The 26,168-nt window shown below is 49.0% G+C and overlaps 1 protein-coding gene across 2 annotated transcripts in view; it reads right to left on the reverse strand.

Annotated features, from left to right (window-relative positions):
• Positions 1-26,168, reverse strand: part of ZC3H4 (zinc finger CCCH-type containing 4) — a 107,448-nt gene that overhangs the window by 19,848 nt on the left and 61,432 nt on the right. For both annotated transcript variants that reach the window (XM_082264361.1, XM_082264362.1), the window contains exons 10-12: positions 20,082-20,191; positions 13,952-14,748; positions 13,633-13,871 (exon numbers count right to left, since the gene is read on the reverse strand). In XM_082264361.1, coding sequence (XP_082120487.1) covers positions 13,633-13,871; positions 13,952-14,748; positions 20,082-20,191 — 1,146 coding nt within the window. The remainder of the gene's footprint in view (positions 1-13,632; positions 13,872-13,951; positions 14,749-20,081; positions 20,192-26,168) is intronic.

Here is a 26,168-nt window from a genome sequence, read left to right on the forward strand (position 1 = left end):
ACCAGGAAACATAGGACTCATCGGAACAAGAAGATTATACCCACCTGAAAACAAACAGAACCCCCAAGGTAAGCCAAGGGTGCCCTCAAGCAGCCAAAAGAGGCATCCGCAGATGCCAGCACATCAACCTTATAAAACTTTGTAAAGGTATGAACAGACGACCAGGTAGCCGCCTTGCAAACCTGAAGTACAGATGCCTGATGGCAAAAAGCCCAGGAAGCACTAAGTGCCCGAGTAGAGTGCGCCTTAACAGGGAAATGAGGAACCTGAGCCTTAATCGGATAAGCCTGCACCACCGTCTGCCTGATCCATCTGGAAATAGTCGCAGCAGATGCAGGCAGGCCTTTTCTAGGGCCAGCCGTGATCACAAAGAGCGATTCTGACTTACGAAAAGAGTCAGTAGTTGCCAGGTACACCCTGATTGCCCGAACCACATCCAAAGTGTGCAGTGCAAATTCCTTAGGATGGATTGGCTTAGGACACAAGGAAGGCAACACGATATCTTCATTAAAGTGAAAACTGGAAACCACCTTCGGAAGGAAGGACGGATCTGGACGAAGAACCACTTTATCCCTATGAACCACCAGATAGGGGGAATGACAGGACAACGCAGCCAGTTCTGACACCCTGCGCGCAGAAGTAATAGCCACCAAGAAGGCCACCTTCTGGGATAAGGTAAGCAGGGGAATTTCACTAATATTTTCAAAGGGAGGTTTCTGGAGAACCGACAGCACCAAATTAAGGTCCCAGGGTGGCAATGAAGGGCACAACGGAGGTACCAGGTGCCGCACCCCCTGGATGAAATTTCGCACCAGGGAATGAGTGGCCAGTGGCCTCTGGAAGAAAATTGCCAAGGCCAAGACCTGACCCTTGATAGTACTTAAAGCCAGCTTCTGCTCAACTCCCCGTTGAAGGAAGGCCAAGATCCGAGCCACCGAGTAAGAATGTGGAGGAACACCAAGGAACTCACACCACGCAATATACGACTTCCACGTACAATGATAGATCTTCCTAGAAGTCGCTTTCCTCGCTTTAAGCAGAGTAGGAATAACTGAAGCAGACAATCCCCTGTCCTTCAGCACCTGGCTTTCAACAGCCAAGCCGTCAAAGCAGGATGGAAGATTGGCCCCTGAGACAGTAGATCCTCCCTGAGAGGAAGTCGCCATGGAGCGTCTGCAACTAGCCTGACCAAGTCGGCGTACCAGGCCCGACGAGGCCAGTCCAGAGCCACAAGAATGACTGGAATTCCTTCCGCCTCTATCCTGCAAAGAAGTCTCGGTAGCAACTTGAGAGGAGGAAAGGCATACAGCAGCTGATACTGCCCCCACAGGGCCACCAGCGTGTCTGTGGCGTCTGCCAGAGGATCCCGGGAGCGGGCTACAAACCTCTGCACTTTCCTGTTTATCTGGGACGCCAACAGATCCACATCTGGGGTGCCCCACCGAAGGCACAGCTGGTGAAACACCTCCGTATGGAGAGACCATTCCCCTTGATCCAAGGTCTGTCGGCTGAGGAAATCCGCCTGCCAATTTTCCACGTCTGGAATGTGAACAGCGGAGAGAGCTGGAACAAAACGTTTCGCCCATCGGAGGATGCCGGCCACTTCCAAGGCCGTAAGGACACTTTTGGTGCCCCCTTGGTGATTGACATAAGCCACAGCCATGGCATTGTCCGATTGAATGCGCACTGGACAACCCTGAAGATTCTCGGTCCAGTGAACCAGGCAAAGCCTGAATGCTCTCAGTTCCAATACATTTATCGGCAACCTGGATTCTTCCAGGAACCAGATTCCCTGAGCAGAAAACCTGCCGAGAACCCCTCCCCACCTGGATAGACTGGCATCCGTGGTGACAATCGTCCAATAGATCCGAAGAAAGGATTTTCCTTGAATGAGCATTGGAGACCGAAGCCACCATATCAGGGACTCCGCTCAGCCGGATCTGATTGTCCAGGGAAACAGGATTCCTGAGAAACAGGATTCCTGAGAAGAATCTGCTTCTGGAGGGTCCTCGTATGAAACTGAGTGAAAGGTACCGCCTCCAAGGACGCCACCATCAGTCCCAGAACTCTCATACAAGTCCTAAGGGACGACCATTGGCTGGAAAGCAACAGCTGAGTCGCTGTCTAGAGTTTGTGGAGTTTTTCCGAAGGGAGAAACACCTTGGCTAAGGACGAATCCAAAGTCAGGCCCAGATAGTCCAGTCTCCTGGAGGGAACCAGGGACGACTTCTTCAGGTTCACAATCCACCTGAACTCTTCCAAAGATTTCATGGTGATCTCCAAATTTGTCATCAGAGCCTGTGGAGACTCCGCACGGAGAAGGAGGTCGTCAAGGTAGCCCAGGACCGATATTCCCCGTTGTCGCAACAGCGCCAGGACCGGAGCCAAAACCTTTGTGAGGACCCACGGAGCTGAGGCGAGACCAAAGGGTAATGCCACAAACTGATAATGGTCCTCTCCCACTGCAAAGCGCAGAAAACTTTGGTGTCCTGCGTAAATGGGAATGTGAAGGTAGGCATCTTTGATGTCTATGGAGGCCAGAAAATCCCCCTGATGCAGGGAGGCCACCACCGTGCGAATGAATTCCATCTTGAATTTTTGCACCTGTACGAAACAATTCAGTGCCTTCAAGTCCAGGATTGGACGTACCTTGCCCTCCTTCCTGGGCACTGTGAACAGATTTGAGTAAAAACCCCAAAAAAGTTCCGCACACGGAACCGGAACTATTACTCCCTGTTGTACCAAGTCCTGTACTGCCCCCAACAGAGCCCGTAAGCGATCCGGGGACAGTCTCACATTGGAAGGGAAGAACTTTACCGGTGGAACTGATCAAAACTCGATCTTGTACCCCGACCGTATGACCTCGTGAACCCATTTGTCTTGAATCCGGGAGAGCCACGGGTCTGGGAACTGGCAAAGACGTCCCCCCACTCCTGATATGGGTGGGGGCGCACCTTCAGGCTGAAGTGGCCTTGTCCTCAGGTCTGGAGGATCTAGATTTTTGTTTTCCAAACCAGGGTCGCTTGGACCCCCCCGAGGGGGCCTTGAAGGGCTTCGCCTTGTCGACTGATCCAGAGGGACGAAAAAACTTCTTGTGTGCTGAAAAGGAGGGTCCCCATCTGCGACGGGGGTCCTTACCCTTGGTAGCTTGCGGGAGAAAGGTGCTCTTGCCCCCCAGTGAGACCTTTGATAATATCATCCAAGGTAGCTCCAAACAGGCGATCCCCCTGAAAGGGGAGATCAGTTAAGGCTTTCTTTGAAGCCTGATCCGTAGACGAGCACTTCAGCCACAGCATGCGCCGGAGCACCACTGCCGAAAACGACAAATGCCCCAGCATTGGAGCAGTATCCAGTGCGGCATTGCAAACAAGTTGCAGCCCTTGCACCATTTGGTCCAGCAGTTCCGAAACGACAGGGGGAAGGTGTCTCCCCTCCAGGTCACAACGTAGCAACCTAACCCATTCCGTTAATGTTTGCGAAACCAGGGCAATGGTAAACAGCGGTCTTAAGGCAGACCCCGCTAGGGAGAACATAGTGCGGGACACAGACTCCGCCCTACACTCCACCGGATTCCTAAAGGATAAGGAATTCTCCACCGGGATCACAGTAGCTTTATTCAGTCTGGAGACCGGCGGATCCACCGTAGACGGCACCGTCCACTTTTTAATGAGGGACTCTTCAAAAAGGTAGCCCCTAGCAATCCGCTTAGGCATCCCAGGGGAGCATTTCAGACGGTCCCATTCTTAAGTATATCGCCAAAGCATGCGGGAAAAGGAAAAATCTGTGTCACACTGGAGGGTTTGCGAGTGCCAAAAGCAACCTGCGCATCAGTCGCAGCTGCGTCCTCCATCTTTAGGGTATCACGTACAGACACAATCAGTGCATCCACCAGCGCCTTGTCTTGCGCGGCAGCGGAGGCAGAAAGGTCATCCTCACTATCAGAGGAGACAGGGCGCGAGGCAGTAGACCCGGAAGGAAGACATGTGTCAGCAGCGACCGATTCAGACTCAGAGTCTGAGGCATCAGACGAGGCAGGGGTAGGTGGAGCGCGTTTTCTAGCACCTCACCTCTGAAAGACCACCTCCACCTGGGACACAAACAAATCCAGGACCGCCAAAAGCGCATCTAGTCAGCTGGGAACCTGAGGGCCTTGCAGCGGCCTTCGAGGGGATCAGGTAGGGACACATGTACAGCAGGGTCCATGTTCCACCAGGGGAACCCTTTAGCAAAATTTAAAATAAGTGTTTTTTTTTTTTGGAAAATGTCTCGCCTGCAACATCGCCCCCAAGTGGTCAAACAGCGTGCCGAGAGACCCCCAGCAGAGAGAGAGAGACCCCCCCAAGGCTCACCAACCCACAGCAAGATGCACCAGAAGGCCCAGAGTATCCCAGCAGCACGTGTCAGCAGCGATCTTCCTCTCAAAAGAAAGCCTGCAGAGCGGAGTGCCTGGTTCTTAGGAGGTTCCTGGTTCCTCCAGGACCCCCACACATTGATGCGATGCACTGAAATGCGAGCCGGGTGTACCAAGATGGCCACCTCCATGCAGAGCACACAAGAGGCTACAAGGCTACAAGAAAATGGCAGCCCGCACGGGCCGCGGCGGTAAAGGGGACCCCCGGGCCCCCCCCCAGGCAGACAGAGGAGAGAATGGCAGATGGGCCCTGGGAAGGCAGGTAGGACCCCCCCGCACAACGTCCATCAGTTGCCGGCGGCACACCCCACCCCCATTTGCGGCCTGTTATCCAGATACAGCCCCCTGTAGCATAACAAATGGGACAGAGGGGAATCCGAGATGGCAGCGCTGGAGAAGAAATTTTCAAGGAAAGTATTTCTTCTAAAAGGTAAGTGCGACCCGGGACAGTACAGAGGCTATCCATTGTGGAATGTACTAGCCCTGACTGTCCCGGGGGTATTTTTAGCTAAATTTCACCCCCCGAGGCCGGAACTCCGCTTTAAGATAACTTATTTTAAACTAATCATTTTAACTTTTCTTTAACCACTTGCCGACCGCCACAAGTACATATACTGCGGCGGTCAGCCCCTCACAGGCAAAGTGACGTATGGGTACGTCACTAGCCTGTGAGGCTCTGGGGAGCGAGCGCGCTCCCGCTCGGCCAAGGACCCCCCCCCCGCGCGCGCGCGCGTGCCCGGCGGACCCGATGTCCGCCGGGCACTCGCGATCGTCCGTGACAGCGGGAGAAAGGCAGGCGGCTGATGTAAACAAGCCATCTGTCATTCTCCCCTGTGTAAGAACAGTGAACATACGGTTCTACTATGTAGGACCGTTGTTCACCGTTCCTACACCACAAGCCACAGCCAATCACAGTAAGAATCACGCCCCTAGGGACACACACCACCCCTCCCTCTCAAAAAAAGTTAACCCCTTCACTACCAGTGTCATTTTACAGTAACAGTGCATATGTATAGCACTGATTACTGTATTAATGTCACTGGTAACCCCAAAAGTGTCAAAAATGTCAGTCAAGGGTCCGATCTGTACGCCGCAATGTCGCAGTCCCACAAAAAAAAATCGCAGATCGCCGCCATTACGCGTTAAAAAACAAAAAACCAACAAAAATTACAAAAATCTTTCCCTTAGTTAGTAAACGCAATAACTTTTGCGCAAACCAATCAAAATACGCTTTTTGCAATATTTTTTTTTACCAAAAATATGTAGCATAAAACAAATTGGCCTAAAATATTAAAACATTTAGATTTTTACATTTTTTTGGGGGGGGAATTTCATATAAAAAATTTAAAAAAAATTGATTTTTGTAAGAACTTACCGTAAAATCCTTTTCTCTTAAGCTCATTGACAGACGCAGTCCTCTTTGATTAATATCAAATTGGGTTATACTGCCCTCTACAAGAGTAGGACACTAGGCAAGAGGAAAACGTTCTGGCCACACCTTAGGGGCAGTCCCAGAGGGTATATCCTCTCTCTCTCTGCTACAGGATGTCAGTTATGTCACAAAGCAGTGTCAGAGACTTTAACCCAACCCAACTCAAAAATAGAGGGGCGGGTACTGCGTCTGTCAATGAGCTTAAGAGAAAAGGATTTTACGGTAAGTTCTTACAAAAATCCATTTTTCTCTGTCGCTCATTGACAGACGCAGTCCTCTTTGATTAATGTCAAATTGGGACGTGCCAAAGCAGTGCCACAAATGAGGGGTGGGATAACGGAAATAAAAATCCAATCCAGAAGGCCCAACCGGTGCCAACTAGAAGTCTTAAAGGCTCATCAGACAAAAGGATGAGACTCAACTGAAAACCCAACAGAAAAAAACCCTCGAGGTAGACCACCGGTCTCCTCAAATAGCGGCCTGAAGAACCTTGCGGCCAAAAGAGGCATCCGCCGATGCCATCACATCAACTTTATAAAATTTTGCAAAGGTATGCACCGATGACCATGTAGCCGCCTTGCAAACCTGAAGCACTGACGCCTGGTGGCGAAAAGCCCAGGAAGCACTAAGCGCCCGAGTGGAGTGCGCCTTAACAGGGAACGGAGGCTCCCGACCCTTAATAGAATAAGCCTGTACCACCGTCTGTCTGATCCATTTGGAGATAGTCGCGGCAGATGCAGGCAACCCCTTCTTAGAGCCATCCGTGATCACAAAAAGTGAATCCGTCTTACAAAATGAATCTGTAGTATTCAAGTATACCCTGATCGCCCGAACCACATCCAAGAAATGCAACGCGAATTCCCGAGGATGAGTGGGCTTAGGACACAGGGAAGGCAATACAATGTCCTCATTCAAATGAAACTCTGAAACCACCTTAGGAAGGAAGGATGGATTCGGACGAAGAACAACCTTGTCCCTATGAACCACCAGATATGGGGAACGACAGGATAATGCGGCCAGTTCTGACACCCTGCGTGCAGAAGTGATAGCCACCAAGAAGGCCACCTTCTGGGATAAAGTAAGCAAGGGAATCTCCCTGATATTTTCAAAGGGAGGTTTCTGAAGAACCGACAACACCAAATTAAGATCCCAGGGAGGCAAGGGTGCACGCACCGGCGGAGCCAGGTGCCGCACTCCCTGGATGAAACTCCGCATCAAGGAATGAGTAGCAAGAGGCTTCTGAAAGAAGATTGCTAACGCTGAAACCTGACCCTTGATGGTGCTCAAGCACAGTTTTTGCTCAACCCCCTTTTGCAGAAAGGCCAATATTCGGGCCACCGAGTAAGAACGTGGAGGGAACCCAAGGGATTCACACCACGCGATACAAGACTTTCATGTGCGATGATAGACTTTTCTGGAAGTCGCTTTCCTTGCTTTAATTAGAGTAGGAATAACTGAAGCTGACAATCCTTTGTCCTTCAGCACCTGGGTCTCAATAGCCAGGCCGTTAAAGCCAGCGATCGTAAAGCAAGATGGAAGACCGGTCCCTGCGACAGCAGATCCTCCCTGAAAGGAAGTCGCCAAGGAACGTCTGCGATCAGCCTGATCAGGTCGGCGTACCAGGCCTGACGAGGCCAGTCCGGAGCTACCAGGATAACTGGGATTCCCTCCACCTCTATCCTGCGAAGAAATTTCGGCAGCAACTTGAGAGGAGGGAAGGCATACAGTAGCTGATACTGCCCCCAGGGGGCGACCAGCGCGTCTGCTAGAGGATCGCGGGAGCGAGCTACAAACCTCTGCACTTTCCTGTTGAGCTGAGATGCCAACAGATCCACATTCGGGGTGCCCCAACGAAGGCACAGTTGGTGGAATACCTCTGGATGAAGAGACCATTCCCCTTGATCCAGAATCTGACGGCTGAGATAATCTGCCTGCCAATTCTCCACCCCCGGAATGAATACCGCGGAGAGAGCTGGAACAAATCGTTTCGCCCAACGAAGAATGCTGGCCACTTCTATGGCCGCCAGGACACTCTTGGTGCCCCCCTGGTGATTGACGTAAGCCACCGCTGTGGCATTTTCCGACTGGATCCGCACCGGGCTACCCCGGAGCTGCTCGGTCCAATGAAACAGACAAAGTCTGATCGCTCTCAGTTCCAGTACATTTAATCGGTAACCTGGACTCTTCCAGGGACCAGAGCCCTTGAGCAGATAATTTGCCGAGAATTCCTCCCCACCCGGATAGACTGGCATCCGTGGTGACAATCGTCCAGTATATTGGAAGAAATGACTTCCCCTGGCTGAGCATTGGAGATCGAAGCCACCAGACCAGAGACTCCCTGGTCCGCTCGCTCAGTCGGATCCGATTGTCCAGGGAATCAGGATTCCGGTTCCATTTGAGAAGAATATCCTTTTGAAGGATTCGGGTATGGAACTGGGCAAATGGTACTGCCTCGAAGGAAGCCACCATCAGACCCAGGACCCTCATGCAAGTCCGAAGGGAAGGCCAGTTGACGGATAGTAACAACTGAATCGTTGATTGAATCTTCCGGAGTTTCTCCGCAGGGAGAAACACTTTTGCCATGGATGTGTCTAAAATTAGACCCAGATACTCTAGCCTCCTGGTGGGAACCAGATATGACTTCTGCAGGTTCACCAGCCACCCGAACTCTTGCAAAGAGATCATGGTGATCTCCAAGTTTAGCAACAGAGTCTGCGGAGATTCCGCACGGAGCAGAAGATCGTCTAGGTAACCTAGAATCGATATGCCTCGCTGTCGCAACAGCGCCAAAACTGGGGCCAACACCTTTGTGAAGACCCGGGGAGCCGAGGCGAGACCAAAGGGTAACGCCGCAACCTGATAATGGTTCTCTTCTACGGAAAATCGCAGGAAACGCTGATGTCCTGCATAAATGGGAATGTGAAGATAGGCATCTTTGATGTCTATGGACACCAGAAAATCCCCCTGATGTAGGGAGGCCGCTACTGTGCGAATGGACTCCATTTTGAATTTTTGTACCCTGACAAAAAGATTGAGTGCTCTTAAGTCCAGAATTGGACGCACCTTGCCCTCTTTTCTGGGTATTGTGAATAGGTTCGAATAGAACCCCTGAAAACGCTCTGTCCAAGAAACGTGGACCACCACTCCTTGTTGCATCAAATCCGTTACTGCCCCCCGCAAAGCTTCTAAGCGATCCGGGGATAGTCGGATATTGGAAGGGAAGAATCGCACCGGTGGAAGTGATCGAAACTCGATCTTGTATCCCGACCGTATGACTTCGCGAACCCATTTGTCCGGGATTCTGGAAAGCCATGGATCCGGAAACCGGTGAAGACGTCCCCCCACCCCAGATATGGGTGGGGGCGCACCTTCAGGCTTTAGTAGTCTTATCTTCAGCTCTGGAAGAGCCGGACTTCTGTTTACCCGACCAGCGCCCCTTGAATCCTCCTGGAGGGGCTTTGGAAGGCTTTGCCTTTTCGCCAGCCCCAGCGGAGCGGAAAAACTTTTTATGAGCGGAAAAGGAAGGCCCCCGTCTATGACGAGGTCCTTTACCCTTAGTATTCTGTGGCAAAAAAGTGCTCTTGCCCCCAGTAAGATCCTTGATAATCTCATCCAAGGTGGCCCCAAATAGGCGATTCCCCTGAAAGGGGAGATTAGCCAAAGCTTTTTTGGAACCTTGATCCGCCGACCAGCACTTTAACCACAGCACACGCCTGAGGACCACTGCTGAAATCGATGCACGCCCCAACAATGGAGTGGCATCCAGAGCGGCGTCACAGACAAACTGTAGCCCTTGTATCATCTGCTCCAGCAAGTCTGATACTGCCGGGGGGATGCTTCTCCCCTCCAAATCCCGGCGTAACAACTTTCCATTCTGTCAATGTTTGTGAAACCAAACCAATTGCAATCACTGGCCTAAAGGCTGACCCGATCAGGGAAAAGATGGAGCGGGACACGGCTTCCACCTTACGATCCACCGGATCCCTAAAGGACGGGGCGTCCTCCAATGGGATAACCGTAGCTTTATTTAGTCTGGAAATTGGTGAATCCACCAATGGTGGTACTGTCCATTTTTTAAGGAGGGATTCCTCAAACAGATAACGCCTAGCAATGCGTTTGGAAATACCAGGGGTTCGTTTTGGACGACCCCATTCCTCTTTAATTATATTACCAAAACATTTGGGCAAGGGAAACACCCTCGCCATCTTGGTAGGCTTGGTAGTACCAAAAGGAATTTCAGTATCAGCTATCTCTGCCGGTGTAACCTCAAGACTTAAGGTTTCCCGGACAGACACAACTAGTGCATCCACCAACGCTTCTTCTTGTGCTATGGCGGAGGCAGAAACGTCCTCCTCACTGTCTGAGGAGACCGTACCCGAGACACAAGCCCCAGAAGAGGGACCTGCAGCTCTAGTTACAGGCTCAGAATCTGTATCTGAAGTGTCAGATGAAATCGGGGTAGGCGGGGGTCGCTTCTTTGCGCCCCGTCCCTGACAGGCCACCTCCACCCGGGATACAAAAGACTCCAAAACCGCTGACAATGCATCAATAGTAAGTGGGGAACTGGAGGGTCCTGCGGCCACCTCGAGGGGATCAGGTGGGGATATATGTGTGGCAGGGTCCATGACTAATCCAGGGACACTTGCCAGCAAACAAAGATTGCAAAAAAAAAAAAAAACTTTTTTTTTTTTTTATGTGTAATCCCCCAGCGCAACAGCGCCCCTCAGCGTTACCTGCTTTGGACCCCCACAGAGAGAGAGAGAGAGAGACCCCAAGGGCTCACCACCTAATGCAGAGAAGCTTCTACCAAACTGCTCTCAGCGCTGTCCTTTGCAGAACAGGAAGTCTTGTGAATAGTTTTCCCGGGTAAAGGAGGCGGCTCCGCCCCTTTACACGCCTTCCGGCGCTCCCACTGCTACTCCTCGAGGTAGCTGGGCATATCAAACATGGCCGCCCCATGCAGGAGACACCAGGCTACGCCAAAATGGCGGCCTGCGCGGCCTGTGGAAAGATGGCGGCTAACTCATGCGGCCTGCGGGAGGATGGTAGCGGCCTGCGGGATCCGTGCGGCCTGCGGAAGGAGGGCGGCGGCCTGCGGATCTCGTGTGGCTTGCGGGAGGATGGCGGCGGCCTGCGGGATCCGTGCGGCCTGCGGCAGGAGGGCGGCAGCCTGTGGATCTTGTGCAGCCTGCGGGAGGATGGCGGCCTGCGGACGGCCTGCGGAAGGATGGCGGTGGCCTGCTGAATCGTGCGGCCTGCGGGAGGATGGCGGTAGTCCATGTAGCTGCATCACTATGCATTGGGTAGGTGCTTGATTATATCACCCTTTTACATGACTATTTCAACTAGTAACGTCAGCCCCTCTCTCCATCCTTGACCCCAGTCATGGCTTCCTCCTCTTACAGCGCCTTTTCTTTACAGTGACTATCAGATAGTCAGCTCCCAAACCAAGCCTCCTGGAGTGTATCTCTTATTCACCAAATCACACTATCAAGAGGGAGATCTGTGAAACATGTCATAGGATAGAAGGGGAACCCTAGGATCAAGAGGGTCCGACCATCCACAGAGGGGCCTGTATCCATCCCAAAACCCGACAGGGGGGGAGGGGGAACATTCTACTCACCATACCGGAACCGGCGGGCACCCACTCCTAACAGAACCCCTCTCCACCGAGGTGGGGGGGCTGTCGACAAATACGGACGCCATGACTCAGTTTCCGACTGGTCGTAGGCGTCCTGGCCAGACGTTTAACTCGCAGGGCCAGTCCCCGTCCAGCGGGACTATGTCGCAGGCCGACCCAGCGCGGAGCTAGGGCCTGCACACGCTCGTAAGCTGACTGGGGTGACCACTGGATCTCAACATCCAGCCCGTCGCCCAGCTCCAGCATAATTGTTAACATGTGTCGCGGCCGATCCAGCGCGAAGCTGGAATCTGCACGCGCTTGTAGGCCGGCTGGGGTGACCACTGGACCTCAATATCCAGCCCGTCGCCTAGATCCGGCATCTTTGCTTGAAGATCTCACAGGAACAACTGGAGAAAAAAAGCTAACTAAAAAGAATTTATCTAATAAATCTTGCCAGGACCAAAGATCCCAGCAAGGAACTTAGGTCCTTACTCCTGACTAGACAGAAAAAAACTGACATCCTGTAGCAGAGAGAGAGAGGATATACCCTCTGGGACTGCCCCTAAGGTGTGGCCAGAACGTTTTCTTCTGCCTAGTGTCCTACTCCTGTAGAGGGCAGTATAACCCAATTTGATATTAATCAAAGAGGACTGCGTCTGTCAATGAGCGACAGACAAATATTGTTATTTTTGCAAAATTGACGCTCTATTTTTGTTTATAGCGCATGATCAAAAAATTGCACAGGTGATCAAATACCACTAAAAGAAAGCTCTGTTTGTGGGGAAAAAAAGGACGTCAAATTCGTTTAGGTACAGCGTTGCAGGACCGTGCAATCGTCCGTTAAAGTCACGCAGTGCCGAATCGCAAAATACCCCCTGGTCAGGAAGGGGGTAAAATCTTCCGTGGCTTAAGTGGTTAATAGCACTCAAGTGCCAGCTCAAGAGTGAGAATCCCTGAAACAGTATTTGGAGAAGGACTGCTGTCCCCTGAGTGAAAGCAGTGGTCTATCTGCAGCAATCCCACCCACCGCTTGCACAGTCACATATTTTCTCCAATCAGAGAAGCTCATGCTTCCTGCCAATTGGGTGTAGTTATAACTGTGCAGTGGACTGTTAAAGAAGCAAACAAAAAAAAAATCATCAGCAGACCATTTTGTACCAATATGAATATGGTGGTAAGTTTACTTCAGAGGACCCAACATCATCTGTGCTGTGCTCCCTTCCACTAGGATATTAGTCTGAGCACCACAGCTCACGCAGAAGCAGAAAGATTTGATTGCTCTGGATGCTAAGACTTTTCTATTAGTTCACACCTATTCAGCCCACACACCTACAAGCAGAAGACGTGATATTTTTTCTAACTGGGTGCCTAGGGACATGGATATGCTAGAACCATTTCATTTTTCATGAAACAGGTTTGTTTTGTTCCCAACATTTCACTGGAGTCAAGATTTCCAGATATAAAGCAGTTCACACTGCCATTTAAATTTACAAAGAACTGAGAAAAAAAAATCGGCCGTAGAAAGGTTTTACTCTACTAATAAGCATTAGCTTTTGCTACAGAGGAATACTTTGTACCTAAAAAGCTGAACTCCAGGAATAAAAAATTTCATTTACATTTATTTTTCAAAGGACAAAAACAATAAAAATCCACTTTGTTTACACAACCTGGTTAAAAAAAAAAGGGGGACACCATCACTGTGCTGCACATAGCCGGTACAGAAAGCAGAGCTGTGGGCAGAACCCAAACTAAGACAGCTTATACATACTTTATTTATTTTTTTTTCATTCTACCAGCAGGTTTAATAAAAAAAAATGACCTGGTACCCCATCCACACATTATATGTGGATGGGGGAATCCTTCCAGCTGAGTTATGGTATTCTGACAGCAGGGAAACCTCCTCGTCATTAGAATACACTGATCGGTGCTGCCCGTTATAGCTGGTGGCACTGATCAATTGGGAAAAACCCAATAGGCTGGTTGTACAGAAGTTGATCGGTAAATCTACTTCTGTATAACCAGCCTACCCACACATGGATCAAAATTCAGCCAGTCCATGCTAAACTGGCCAAATTTTGATCCATGCATGGTCAGCTTAAGTGGAGAAACAAACGACGCACAAAACCAGAGCTAAAGTAACAAGGAAAAAAAAAAAGTGAAAAATACCTCCATCTCCCATCATATCAGGTCTCATCTCCATGTTCGGGTCTGGATAATATTCACCATAGAAGTCTGGGCCTGGTGGACCATCAACCATCATATCAGGTCCATCATCGGGGCCATAGGGCATCATAGGTGGACCTTCCTCCATATCCATATCATGGTGCATTGGGCCTTGAGGGCCCATAGGTCCAGGAAACCTTGGTGGAGGTGGCCCAGGGGGACCTCCTGGTTGACCAGGTGGCCTAAACAACAAAGACAAACAGTTCAGTCAATCAGAACCAAGAAAACAAATTAAAAACAGTACACATGCCAAACATCTTACCTGACACCCAATTTATGAGCCAAATGGGCAGTGGGCCGCACAACAATTTCAAAAAGGGATGGTATTTTTCGCTGGCACATTTGTGGATCCATAGGCCCAGATCCAGGACTGCCTTGCATTGTTTCCATTGGAGGACCCCCTGGTGGACTTCCAAGCATTGGTCCTTCATCTTGCATTGGAGGAAGTGGACCTCCAGGTCCACTATGCATTGGAGGCATTGGACCTCCCTCACATGGATGCATAGGGCCTCCTTGATATGGATGCAATGGTCCTTCTGGTAGTATTTGCTCTCCAGGCCCAGCAAGCATTGGGTGCATTGGGCCACCAGGCATTGGGCCCCCAGGAACTGGAATACCGGGCATTGGCTCTCCATGCAATTGATCTCCATGCATTTGTCCTCCTGACATATGGCCTCCTGGCAATAGGTGGCCACCATGAATCGGTCCACCCATCACAGGACCTTCAGGCACTAACCCAGGACCTCTGGTCATGATTTCTTCTTCTGGAGGACTTCCAGGTCCATGCATGTCTGAACCTGGCAATTGCCCACTTAGAACCGGACCTCCAGGAAGTTGAGGAACAGGAACTGATGAATCCGATGATGTTACTGGTACAGCAGGTGGTGGGGACTCTGGATCACATGGACCTGCAGTATTAGAAGGCCCTGATGGTGCTGAAGGTGTAGGCAGAAGCCCCACTCCAGGCGGTGGTTTGGGCAAGGGGTTTATGCCTTGTTTTTTCAGTTCTTCTACATCCTTTTCATCCTCAGCCCCAGCTTCTGCATCCTCCGCTAATAACTGAATAAAGAAAAAGTATAAATTCAGCTCCCTCAAAACCAAAGTAAATTTACCACATGACAAATACGGTTACAATCTAGGAACTGTTTTTAGCTTGGTAGCTTTTGTGTTTTTTCATACAGGCGATGAGCTCATAAATCCTAAATTTGTCAAATTCTGAGACTACCTGGCTTACTGCGAGCCAGATAGACAATATTTAAGGAACTGCAGCCTAGCTAAAAATAAGTGTATGGATTTATTAACCACTTAAAGACCAGCTGCAGCAGACATACTGCGGCAGGCTAGCTCTCCTGCGCAAACCGACGTATGGGTACTTCGGCTCGCGGAAGCGCGTCTCAGGCGTGCGCGCTGCCGGCATGATCGCGCGCCTGCTCTATAGCCCTGCAGCTAAGCAACCGGTCTGGCTACCGTGATGGCCGCCAGGAACCCGGCGATCGCTGCAGGGACTGACAGAAGGCAGTGTGCCGTTGTAAACCCGGCACACCGCTCATCTGTCACTGATTGAAACAGGGCTTCTCTGTTCCTGTTATTTCGGAACACAGGAGCCCTGTTTCCATCCACCAAGTCTTTTCCCCACACAGTTAGAATCACCCCCTAGGAACACATTTAACGCTTTGATCGCCCCTAGTGTTAACCCCTTCCCTGCCAGTGTCATTTTTACAGGAACAGTGCATATTTTTAGCACCGATTACTGTAATAATGTCACTGGTCCTCCCAAAAGTATCAAAAATGTCAGTAAGGGGTCCAAACGTTCCGCCGCAAAAATCGCAGATCGCCGCCATTACTAGTAAAAAATAAAAAAAAAGACATAAATCTTTCCCTTAGTTTGTAGACGCGATAACTTTCGTGCAAACCAATCAAAATACACTTATTGGGATTTTTTTTTACCAAAAAATATGTGGCAAAATACAAATTGGCCAAAAATGATGAAAAAATTTGATTTTTTTTTTTTTGGGATTGTTATCTAGCAAAAAGTGAAAAAAATGCTTTTTTTTTTTTTTTTTTTCAAAATGGTCGCTCTTTTTTTGTTATATAATCAAAAAACCCAGAGGTGATCAAATACCACCAAAAAAAACCCCCGTTGGTGGGGAAAAAAAGGACGTCAGTATTATTTGGGTACAGCGTTGCACAACCGCGCAGATGTCAATTAAAGTAACGCAGTGCCGAATCGCAAAAAATGGCCTGGTCATTAAGGGGGCAAATCCTTCCGGTCCAGAAGTGGTTAAACAAGAAGCTTTATGAATAGCTTTAATTAAAGCTTTTCTGAGATAATTATGGCTTTTGCTATTGCTGATCTCATTTTGAAAGTGCAATTTGCCCTGAAGGCAGAATGTATTTTACCTTAACGCATTCTCTGCAATAAGGTAAAAACCTTCTGCATGCAGCTCCCTCCCCAGCCCCCCTTATACTTACCTGAGCCTAATCTTGATCCAGCAATGTGCATGAGAGCAGCTGCTCTCTCGCCTCATTTGACAGATAGGCAGCAGGGGGACCCATTGGCTTCCGCTGCTGTCAATCACAGTCAGTGAGCAGAGCGCGGGGCTGAGCCATGCTCTGTGTGTCAATGTACACCCAAAGCTGGCTTGGAAACAAGCACACACGAGTGCCCCCAAAGCATGTGGCGTACAGTAGGGGCTCTCAGCAGTGGGGTGGGGCCTGAAGCACTGGTGGGGGACCCCAAAAGAGGAGGGATGGGGCTGCTTTGTGCAAAATGATTGCACAGAGAAGGTAAGTATGATATGTTTGTTAAAAAAGAAAAAAATCTGCCTTTAGAATTACTTTGAACTAACCCCCTGGCTTTAATACTTCAATGACCATGAACAAGCATTCAGACTGTAAAAGTTATGCTATCTGTATACTTGTTCTGTGTTAGGTACAGAATGGGGTTTATTTACTAAAGGCAAATGCGCTGTTCACCTACAAGTGCACTTGGAAGTGCAATTGCTATAGATCCGAGGGGGACATGCAAGGAAAAAAAAAACAGCATTTTTGCTTGCACATGATTGGATGATAGAAATCAGCAGAGCTTCCCCTCAAATCTACAGCGACTGCACTTGCATTGCACAGTGGATTTGCCTTTAGTAAATCATCCCCATAGTTTCAAAGGAACAGGGTCAGTACGACAGCCAGATGTCTACCATTGGCAGAATGAAAAGCAAGGTACAGTACCACTATTTAACCCCTTGACGCCGATGGAACGCAAAAAGGCTGCCTCGGCTTCAGGGGGTTGTACAGGCGTGATGCCTGCAGCTAGAGGCATCACCCCAATACCGTTTAGTGCCGACAATTGTCTTTCTTGTAATGACAACCGATGCGCATGAGTAGCTGCTTGATTGTCATTACAGGGAGTGGGAGTGGGAGGGGAAGGGGAAGCCCCCCCCCCTCCCCCCACGGGGTTGCCCGGGTCTCCCGTCCTATCTGCCGGCTGGCTGTAAACGGAAAAAGCGGCTCTGATCGGGTCTCCAATGTACAAACCCGGAAGCAATGTCATGATATCACTTCCAGGTACAAGAGCCTTAAAGGCGCAAGATTTAAAAAAAAAAAAATTACAACATTCAAAACAGCCAAACTTGGCATTTTGAATCCTTTTAAGTGCAAAGGAGGGATTTGGGGTCTTTTAGATCCTATAATCCTCCATAAAGAGTACCTGTCACTGCCTATTACTGTCACAAGGGATGTTTATAACCAAGGCAGACTTCTGTAGATTCAGAATCCAGCCGAACTCCTTCAGGGTCCGTATGGTGATTTCCAGGTTTTCCACCAGCGCAGTAGGAGACTCTGCTTGCAGAAGGTTGTCCAAGTAGCTCAGGACCGCGATCCCCCGCTGACATAACAATGGTAGCACTGGGGCCAACATTTTTTTGAAGACCCGAGGAGCAAAGGCGAGACCAAAGGGTAACGCCACTAACTGATAATGCTCCTCTCCCACGGCAATGCAGAGAAAGCACTAGTGACCGACACATATTGGAATGTGAAGGTAAGAGTCCTTGATGTTGATGGAGGTAAGAAAATTTGCCTTGAGGTCCAGAATTGGATGCACCTTGCCTTCCTTCCTGGGGGACTGTAAACAGGGTTTGAGTAAAACCCCTGAAAACTTTCTGAAGTTGGAACTGGGACAATCACCCTTTGATGTAAAAAGTCTTGCACCTCCCCAAAAAGAGTCTATAAGCGGACCGTGAACAGTCGCACGTTGGAAGGAAGAACCTTACCGGAGGGTAAGAACGATCTCGTGGACCCATTTGTCCTGTACCAGGACAGTCCATGGGTCCGGGAACCAGCGAAGACATCTCCCCACTCCAGATATGGGTAAGGATGCACCTTCATGCTGAAGGGGTCTTGTCTGAGGTCTGGAGAAGCCCGCTCTTGACTTGCCAGACCAAATTCCCTTGGACCCTGCAGAGGAGGCCCCGAAGGGCTTCGATTCCTTGTCAGTCGACCCTGGAGGACAAAAAAAGTCTTATGAGCAGAGGAGGGCCCACGTCTACTAAGGGTCATTGCCCTCAGTAGCCTGTGGAAGAAAGGTACTCTTCCCCCCCTGTGAGACGTTTAATGATGTCATCCAGGGTAACACCAAACAGGCAATCTCCTTGAAATGCAAGATCAGTCAAGGCCTTTTTAGAAGTCTGTTCCGCAGACCACCATTTGAGCCAAAAGATACGCCGAAGGACCACTGCAGAAACACAGAGCCGAGCCATTAGGGGAGCCACATCTAAAGAGGCATCACAGATAAACTGCAGTCCCTAGACCAGTTGGTCCGCCAGCTCAGCAAAGGCAGGGAGCTACTCCCCCTCCAGGGCACAGTACAAAAGCTTAGCTCATTCGGTCAGAGTCTGCTACACCAGGGCAATGGTGAATATCGGCCTCAGTGCCGAACCAACCAGGGTGTACATATTGCGGGCCACAGCCTCCGCCTTCCTGTCAGCCGGGTCCTTAAACGCCGGGGACTCTTCAACTGCAATCATAGTTGCCTTGTTTAATCTGGAAACCGGAGGGTCAACCACTGGTGGAGCAGTTCACTCCTTAAGAAAGGACTTCTCATAGGGGTATCATCTAGCAAATTGCTTAGGGACCCCAAGGGGACGCTTTGATCGTCCCCAATCTTTAGTGACAATTCTGTCAAAATAGGCGGGGAAAAGAAACACCTTTGCCGCTTTGGATGTCTTTTGAGTGCCAAATGGAACCTGCACCTCCATTGCAGCTGCTTCCTTCACCTTTAAGGTCTCACACACAGATACAATTAGTGCATTCACCAGTGAAAAAAGTGGAGGAAACATCCTCACTATCTGTGGATTCAGGGCGCGTGGTCGCAGGCTCAGCAGGATGACCCACGTCCGGTCAATCGCCTGGTGTACCCCCTGGGACAGCCCATAGGCATAGCCAGAATTTTTTTCTGCCTGGTGTTCTTCTCCTGTAGGGGGCTGTATAACCCAAAGCTTAAGAAGAACACTAGCTGTGTCCATCAAGGAACGAGATAGAAATACTGATTTTAACTTGTAAGCAGCATATGTAAGAAAAAGGCTTAGGCTCCAAGGGGTTAAAATATGATAGATGTGATTTGAGCCGATGCCCCACAAGCCTCTACTACATTATGATAACAGACCGTTCAGCTTACAAAACAAAGCAAAAAGCTTGCACAGCTAAGATTCATTTTTTTCTGTTCAAATACACTGAAGTGGGAGATGCTGAAGAGGAGGTGTGGCCAAAATAAGGAAGAAATATTCAAACCTCTCTACTGGAAGCAACAGAGGAAATCTGCAGTCTTAAGCCTCTTACACACCACTAGTTTTAGTGGTTGAAAACTTCCTTCAACCGCTGGGTTGAACCAAAAAAAAAAAAAAAACCTGACAGGTTCAGGTCGGTGCCGCTGTACTAACAATCCAATGTTAATACAGCGATCTCCAGTGCTGTGCTATTATATTCGGATGAGAAAGGCCCGCCCTTCCCAGAACACTCCAATCAGCGAGCTCAACCATTGGTTCAGCCTTTTTCGGTCATGCCCCATCGACAGAACTTGGACGTTCGACCGGCTTGTGTCGAACCGGATGCCATACACACGGGCTGAATGCCAGCCGTTTTCTATTGAGCTGGCCGACATTTGGCCCGTGTGTACTGGGCGCCTATAAATTGTCCTTGGCTGGAGTAAACGCAGGGCCATAATGTTGCAAAGATACCTATCAAGCTTTTGTTTTGCCAATAGAAGGAATGTGTTTTTTGCCTAATGATATAAACAATCACAATCATAAGTCTATGGCAAAGTGGTTATAGAGTGGTGGAGAGATTGCACATAATTGTCATAAAAGCAACTGTTAAAAAAACAACAATGTACTTTGTACCTTATCAAGCAACTCTTGTGTCTCTTCTGTTAGTGGCTCATGAGAGAACATGCACTCTTCACCATTAACGCAGCTGCCTGTTGTGTGATACAGCTTACAAGGGAAATCACGTGAAAATTATTAAGGAAAAAAACAACTCAGTGTAGTCTGATGCCAGTACATGACTATAAACAACTTGATTCTTTACAGTTAGGAGTAAAAGGTAATTATTCTGTATATAGGTTATAATGCTTGTTTCTGTGCCCTACAGCCACAGATGTACATCTTCAATCCCCTGCCTCTAAAAAGCATCTGAGGTACCTACACCATGTAGTTGATTTACTAAAACTGGAGAGTGTAAAATTAGGTGCAGCTGTGCATGGTAACCAATCAGCATCTAACTTCAACTTGTTCAATTAAGCATTGACAACCAGATTTTGCACTCTCCAGTTTTAGTAAATCAAACCCAATGTGTTTGATAACATTTTATCCTCTACAAATGTCATGCTGTTCTGGAGACTAACAAAACTCTTTACAAATAAGAGTCTCTATCCCAGAGTAGGAGGCAAGAGCTTCAGGAGCTGGACCCTGAAGTTCACATTTTGGGGATTGAACTGTTATAAGTGAATACAATTGGCACTCTAAGTAAACCTCCTCCCAATTCGCTCTTATTAGCTCACCTCATATCACAGGAAAGGAAAAATTGTATTTTTCAGTTACCGTAAATTCCATTTCTCTGCGTTCATTGAGAGACACAGCTCCTTAGGATTCTTGACCATTGGGTTATACTGCCCTCTACAGGAGTAGGACAGTAGGCAGAAAAAGAACTTGACTACGCCTATGGGCAGTCCCAGGGGTATTCTCCCCCTCTCTGCTATAGGTACTCAGTTTTGTTTCAAGCAGTGTCAGAAGTATTACAACACCATAGAGGGGAGGGTGCTGTGTCCGTCAACGAACGCAGAGAAATAGATTTTAGGGTAAGTCGAAAATCCAATTTTCTCTTTCGTTCATTGACAGATACAGCTCCTTAGGATTCTTGACCTTTGGGACGTCCCACAGCAGACCGCACTGGTGGAGTCAGATGTCAAATCCCTTTAATAAAGGTAGGCACCAGGGAGAGTGTGCTCATGGGTCGTTGAAAAAAGGCCTCCAAGGCCGACACCTGGCCCTTGTTGGTACTAAAGGCCAATTTCTGCTCAACCCTCCCTTTGAAGGAAGGACAAGACCCGAGCTTCCGAAAAAGAGCGAGGGTGAACACAAATCGACTCACACCATTAAATGTACGCTTTCCACGTACGATGGTAAATCTTCCTAGAAGTAGACTTCCTAGCTTTCAGGAGTGTCGGAATCACCAACCCAGGCAAACCTCTATCCTTCAGCAACTGGCTTTCAACACCCAAGCCGTCAAAGCTAGCGACTGTAAAGCAGGATGGAAGATTGGCCCTTGGGACAACAGATCCTTCCTGAGAGGCAGTCTCCAACGGACGTCTACGACCAGCCGCACCAAGTCGGCGTACTGCCAGAGGATCCCGTGAATGTGCCACAAACCTCTGAACTTTTCTGTTGAGCCAACATATCCACCTGGGGGTGCCCCACTGGAGACATATCTTATGAAACATGTCCGGGTGAAGGGACCCCTCCCCATGGTCCAACGCCTGCTGGCTGAGATAATCCGCCTGCCAGTTTTCCGCTCCTGGAATGTGCATGGCGGACAGGGCCGGAACGAAGCGTTCTGCCCACCTTAGAATGCCAGCTACCTCCAGAGCTGCCAACACACTTCTTGTTCCACCCTGGTGATTGACATAAGCCACTGTCGTGGTGTTGTCCGACTGAATCTTCACTGGAAACCCCTGAAGACAAACCGTTCAGTGATCCAGGCACAGCCTGATCGCCCGGAGTTCTAGAACATTTATTGGTAGTCTGGACTCTTCCAGTGCCCAAACACCCTTAGCAGAGCCCTGACCCAGGACACCTCCCCACCTGGACAGACTGGCATCCGTGGTGACCACTGTCCAATACAAGGGGAGAAAGATTTTCCCTATAGAAGAGCCAGAGAGCAAAGCCACCAGACCAGAGACCTTTTGGTTTTTCGGCTCAGCCAGATCTGATTGTCCAGAGACTTCGGACACTTGTCCCATTTGACCAAGATCTCCCTTTGCAGGGACCTCATATGGAACTGTGCAAACCTGACTGCCTGGAAGGTAGATACCATCAGGCCCAGCACCAGCATGCAAGTCCAGAGGGATGACCATCTGCTAGACAGCAGGATATGAATCGCAGCATGCAACTTCTGGAGTTTGTCCAGAGGAAGGAACACTCTGGCTAGAGTTGAGTCCAGATTGAGACCCAGGTTTGTGAAGACCCGAGGAGCGGAGGCGAGACCAAAGGATAACGCCACAAACTAATAATGCTCCTCTCCTACAGCAAAGCGGAGGAAGTGCTGGTACAGGTCACATATAGGAATGTGCAAATAAGCATCCTTATTGGATGGCTTTCTTCTGACAATGCTTGTAACAAAACTGAGTGCCTATAGCTGAGAGTGGATGTACACCCCCTGGGACTGCCCATAGGCGTAGTCAAGCTTTTTCCTGCCTAGTGTCCCACTCCTGTAGGGGGCAGTATAACACAATGGTTAAGAAGAATCAGGAGCTGTGTCTGTCAATGAACAAAAGAGAAATTGGAGTACATTGGAGTACATTACGGGACACAGAGCAGGCATTAAAATTACTATGTGGGTTATGCGCCACCTATAGGTGAATAGACACTGGCAGATCAATCAAACAGGAAGTCCTCCCCTATAAAACCCCTCCTACACAGTAAGTACCTCAGTTTTTTTTAGCAAAGCAATGAATATCCGAAAAATAAGAGGAGGGGCCCCTGTGTCCCATGTTGTACTCCAAGAAAAGGATTTTACAGGTAAACTGTAGGAAAAATCCAATTTTCTTTATAGAACATCACGGGACACAGAGCAGCCATAATAATTACTACGTGGGATGTCCTAAAGCAATGCCCTTGAGGGGAGGGAGACACAATTACAAAAACTGCCACCTGAGAAAGACATATTCTGCAGCCATAACATATTGTGGCCAAAGTAGTATCGTCAGTGGCTTTGATATCCATCTGGCAAAATCAGAGTTTTAACGTGTCACCACAGGATGACACTGTGGACACTCAAATATACCTGTGCCTCGTCCTATTCATATAGAGGAAACTAGAAAGAGTGATTCAAAATGGACTTTGTTGGCACGACAACAGGACACAATGACATAAAATTTCTGTATTTTCATTCAAAAAAACAAATTTGTGATGCAAAAATGTACAAAACATTGTTAAAAATAATAGTCTGGTGACCCTGCCCTTGTACCCTCCAGCCTAGATAGAGCCCTATTGGTGCTTTCCGACCCGACCTTAGCGGACTTGGCTGGCCCCTCGCCCCTAGCCCAGCCCCTGGGTCCAGACCCCCCCTCCTCTTAGGTTACAGCTGGGTGCTGCGTGCCGTCAGCAGCTGGAGTGTGGTAACTGGGACATGTGGTGGAGATAGGTGTGCTCCGGATGGCAGCAGGTACGTTTCCCTCTCCTTTTTTTTCCCTACTGTCCCCCCTCTCTGTTTTTTCCCATTTCTGCTATTTTTTCTCTCTCGTTTTGTGTCACTCACTGACTGTGTGATGCCAACTGCTTATGTTGTATGTGCCCTGCGACAGGCATGCTGCCGGCGTAGTGTCTGTTGACCCAATGGGTCGTGGACGCCCTGTCTGATATCAGTACTGGGTGCTATGGTGTGCCACATACCGATATGCGATTATGTGCAGGCATATATATATATATATATATATATATATATATATATATATATATATATATATATGTCGTGCCAAAAAAGTCCATTTTGAATCACTCTTTCTAGTTTCCTCCATCTGGCAAAATCCTGTGAATGTATGAACGGAAGACCATGTAGTGGCCTTAAACACCTGAGCCACTGACACCTGATGGCGAATGGCCCAAGATGCCCCCACACACCTGGTAGCGAGCGCGCTCACCAAAAAGGGGTGGGGACCTTGCCCTTTTAAGTCATAGGCTTGAATAATTAACTGGCGGATCCAATGAAAAAAATAGGTAATTTGGATGCATCCTGCTCTTCCTGGGCACTGCTGGCAGCACAAACCAGGATTCCTGACCTGCGTTGACAATTCAAGTAAATCCTGACTGCCTGAACTACCTCCAAAGTATGCAGCGATCTTACTCCTGCCAACTGAGGATTAGAAAAGAAAGGCAAGAAACTAGGTGAAAACTAGAAACCACTCTAAGCAAAAAAGATTGAGGAGGATGCAACATCACCTTATCATGATGTTAGACCAAGAATAGCTCCTTGTATGAAAGAGCTGTCAGCTCAGAGACTCCACATGCGGAAGTGATAGCAACCAAAGAAGCCAACTTCTGAGTCAAAGGAATAACCGTTTCTCAAGATGGTTCAAAAGGTGGCCTCTGCAAGGACAGTCAGGAGCAAATTCAAGCCAAGGACACAAGGGTGACCTGACAGGCGGAACTGTCTGCGTTACACCCAGTATGAACTATGAATCAATGAGTGAGAAACAACGGCATCTAGAAAAAAATGGATGGGGACAAATCTGATCTTTAAATGGTATTTAAAGCCAATCTCACTTCCCTTTCCGATTGGAGAAAGGAAAAAAAAAACTCTCACTCACATATGTGCAGGTGCCACTTCCTGGTTTCACACCAGGCAAAAAATATTTACAAGTCCTGTAATTGATGCTCCCTGAAGCCGGCTTCAAGGCGCTCAACAGAGCAGAGATAACAGGACTTATGACCATTAGGTCCAGCTGGACTGGAAGTGTCCAAGGCTATGTCAGAGTACCAAGCCCTCCTTGGCTAAATTCGGCTAGCACTATTATCAGTGTTATCACCTCACAAATTTTTTGCAAAAGATGCGGTAGTAGTCGACACAGAGGGAAAGCGTCAATTAGGGAGAACAAGTCCCTAAAGTATTACCAGTGCATCTAAACCTATTTCTACTGGGACTCTCGCCCCAGACATGACCTGTCCAACTTGTTGTAGAACTTGGAATCCAGTAGATCCATCCGCTTAGTTCCCCAACATTGGCAGATTGCAAGAAACATCTCAGGAAGCAGGGACTGCATGGTCCCCGCATTAGTTGCTGATGACTGGAAAACCCCCCGTAATTTTTCAATACCTGGAAGAATATGTACTGGCGACAGAGACAGCACCTATTGCTCTGCCCCAGACAGAATGTGGTTCCCTTCCAGAGTTGCACGACTCTGGGTGCCGCCCTAGTGGTTGATTATATGCCACTGTAGAGGCTTTGCCGGGTTGAACCTACAACTGGTTCATCCAATAATCTAGAGAACAGTGGCGGCTGGTGCTCAAAATTTTTGGGGGGGCGCAAAAAGAAAAATGTAATAGGTATTGCTTCGCGCCAAAAAACGCAGTAAAAAAATTGCGTGACTTTGAAGCTGTGCCCCCTTCAATGCAATGAACACTGTGCTGTGCCCCCTTCAATGCAATGAACACTGTGCTGTGCCCTCTTCAATGCAATAAACACTGTGCTGTGCCCCCTTCAATGCAATAAACACTGTGCTGTGCCCCCACAATGCAGAGTTCAGCGTGCATGCCCCCTTCAATTCAGAGCGCCACAGCATTGTCCCCAATCACTGCAGAGCGCCACAGCATTGTCCCCAATGATTGCAGAGTGCCCACAGCATTGTCCCCCAATGATTGCAGAGTGCCACAGCATTGTACCCCAATGATTGCAGAGTGCCACAGAATTGTACCCCAATGATTGCAGAGTGCCCACAGCATTGTACCCCAATAAATGCAGAGTGCCCACAGCATTGTACCCCAATGATTGCAGAGTGCCCTCAGCATTGTACCCCAATGATTGCAGAGTGCAACAGAATTGTACCCCAATGATTACAGAGTGCCACAGAATTGTACCCCAATGATTGCAGAGTGCCACAGCATTATACCCCAATGATTGCAGAGTGCCACAGCATTGTACCCCAATGATTGCAGAGTGCCACAGAATTGTACCCCAATGATTGCAGAGTGCCACAGCATTGTACCCCAATGATT

The sequence above is a fragment of the Pelophylax lessonae genome, assembly GCF_965119305.1.
Source record: "Pelophylax lessonae genome assembly, chromosome: 7".
In the NCBI taxonomy this organism is placed as follows: Eukaryota; Metazoa; Chordata; class Amphibia; order Anura; family Ranidae; genus Pelophylax; species Pelophylax lessonae.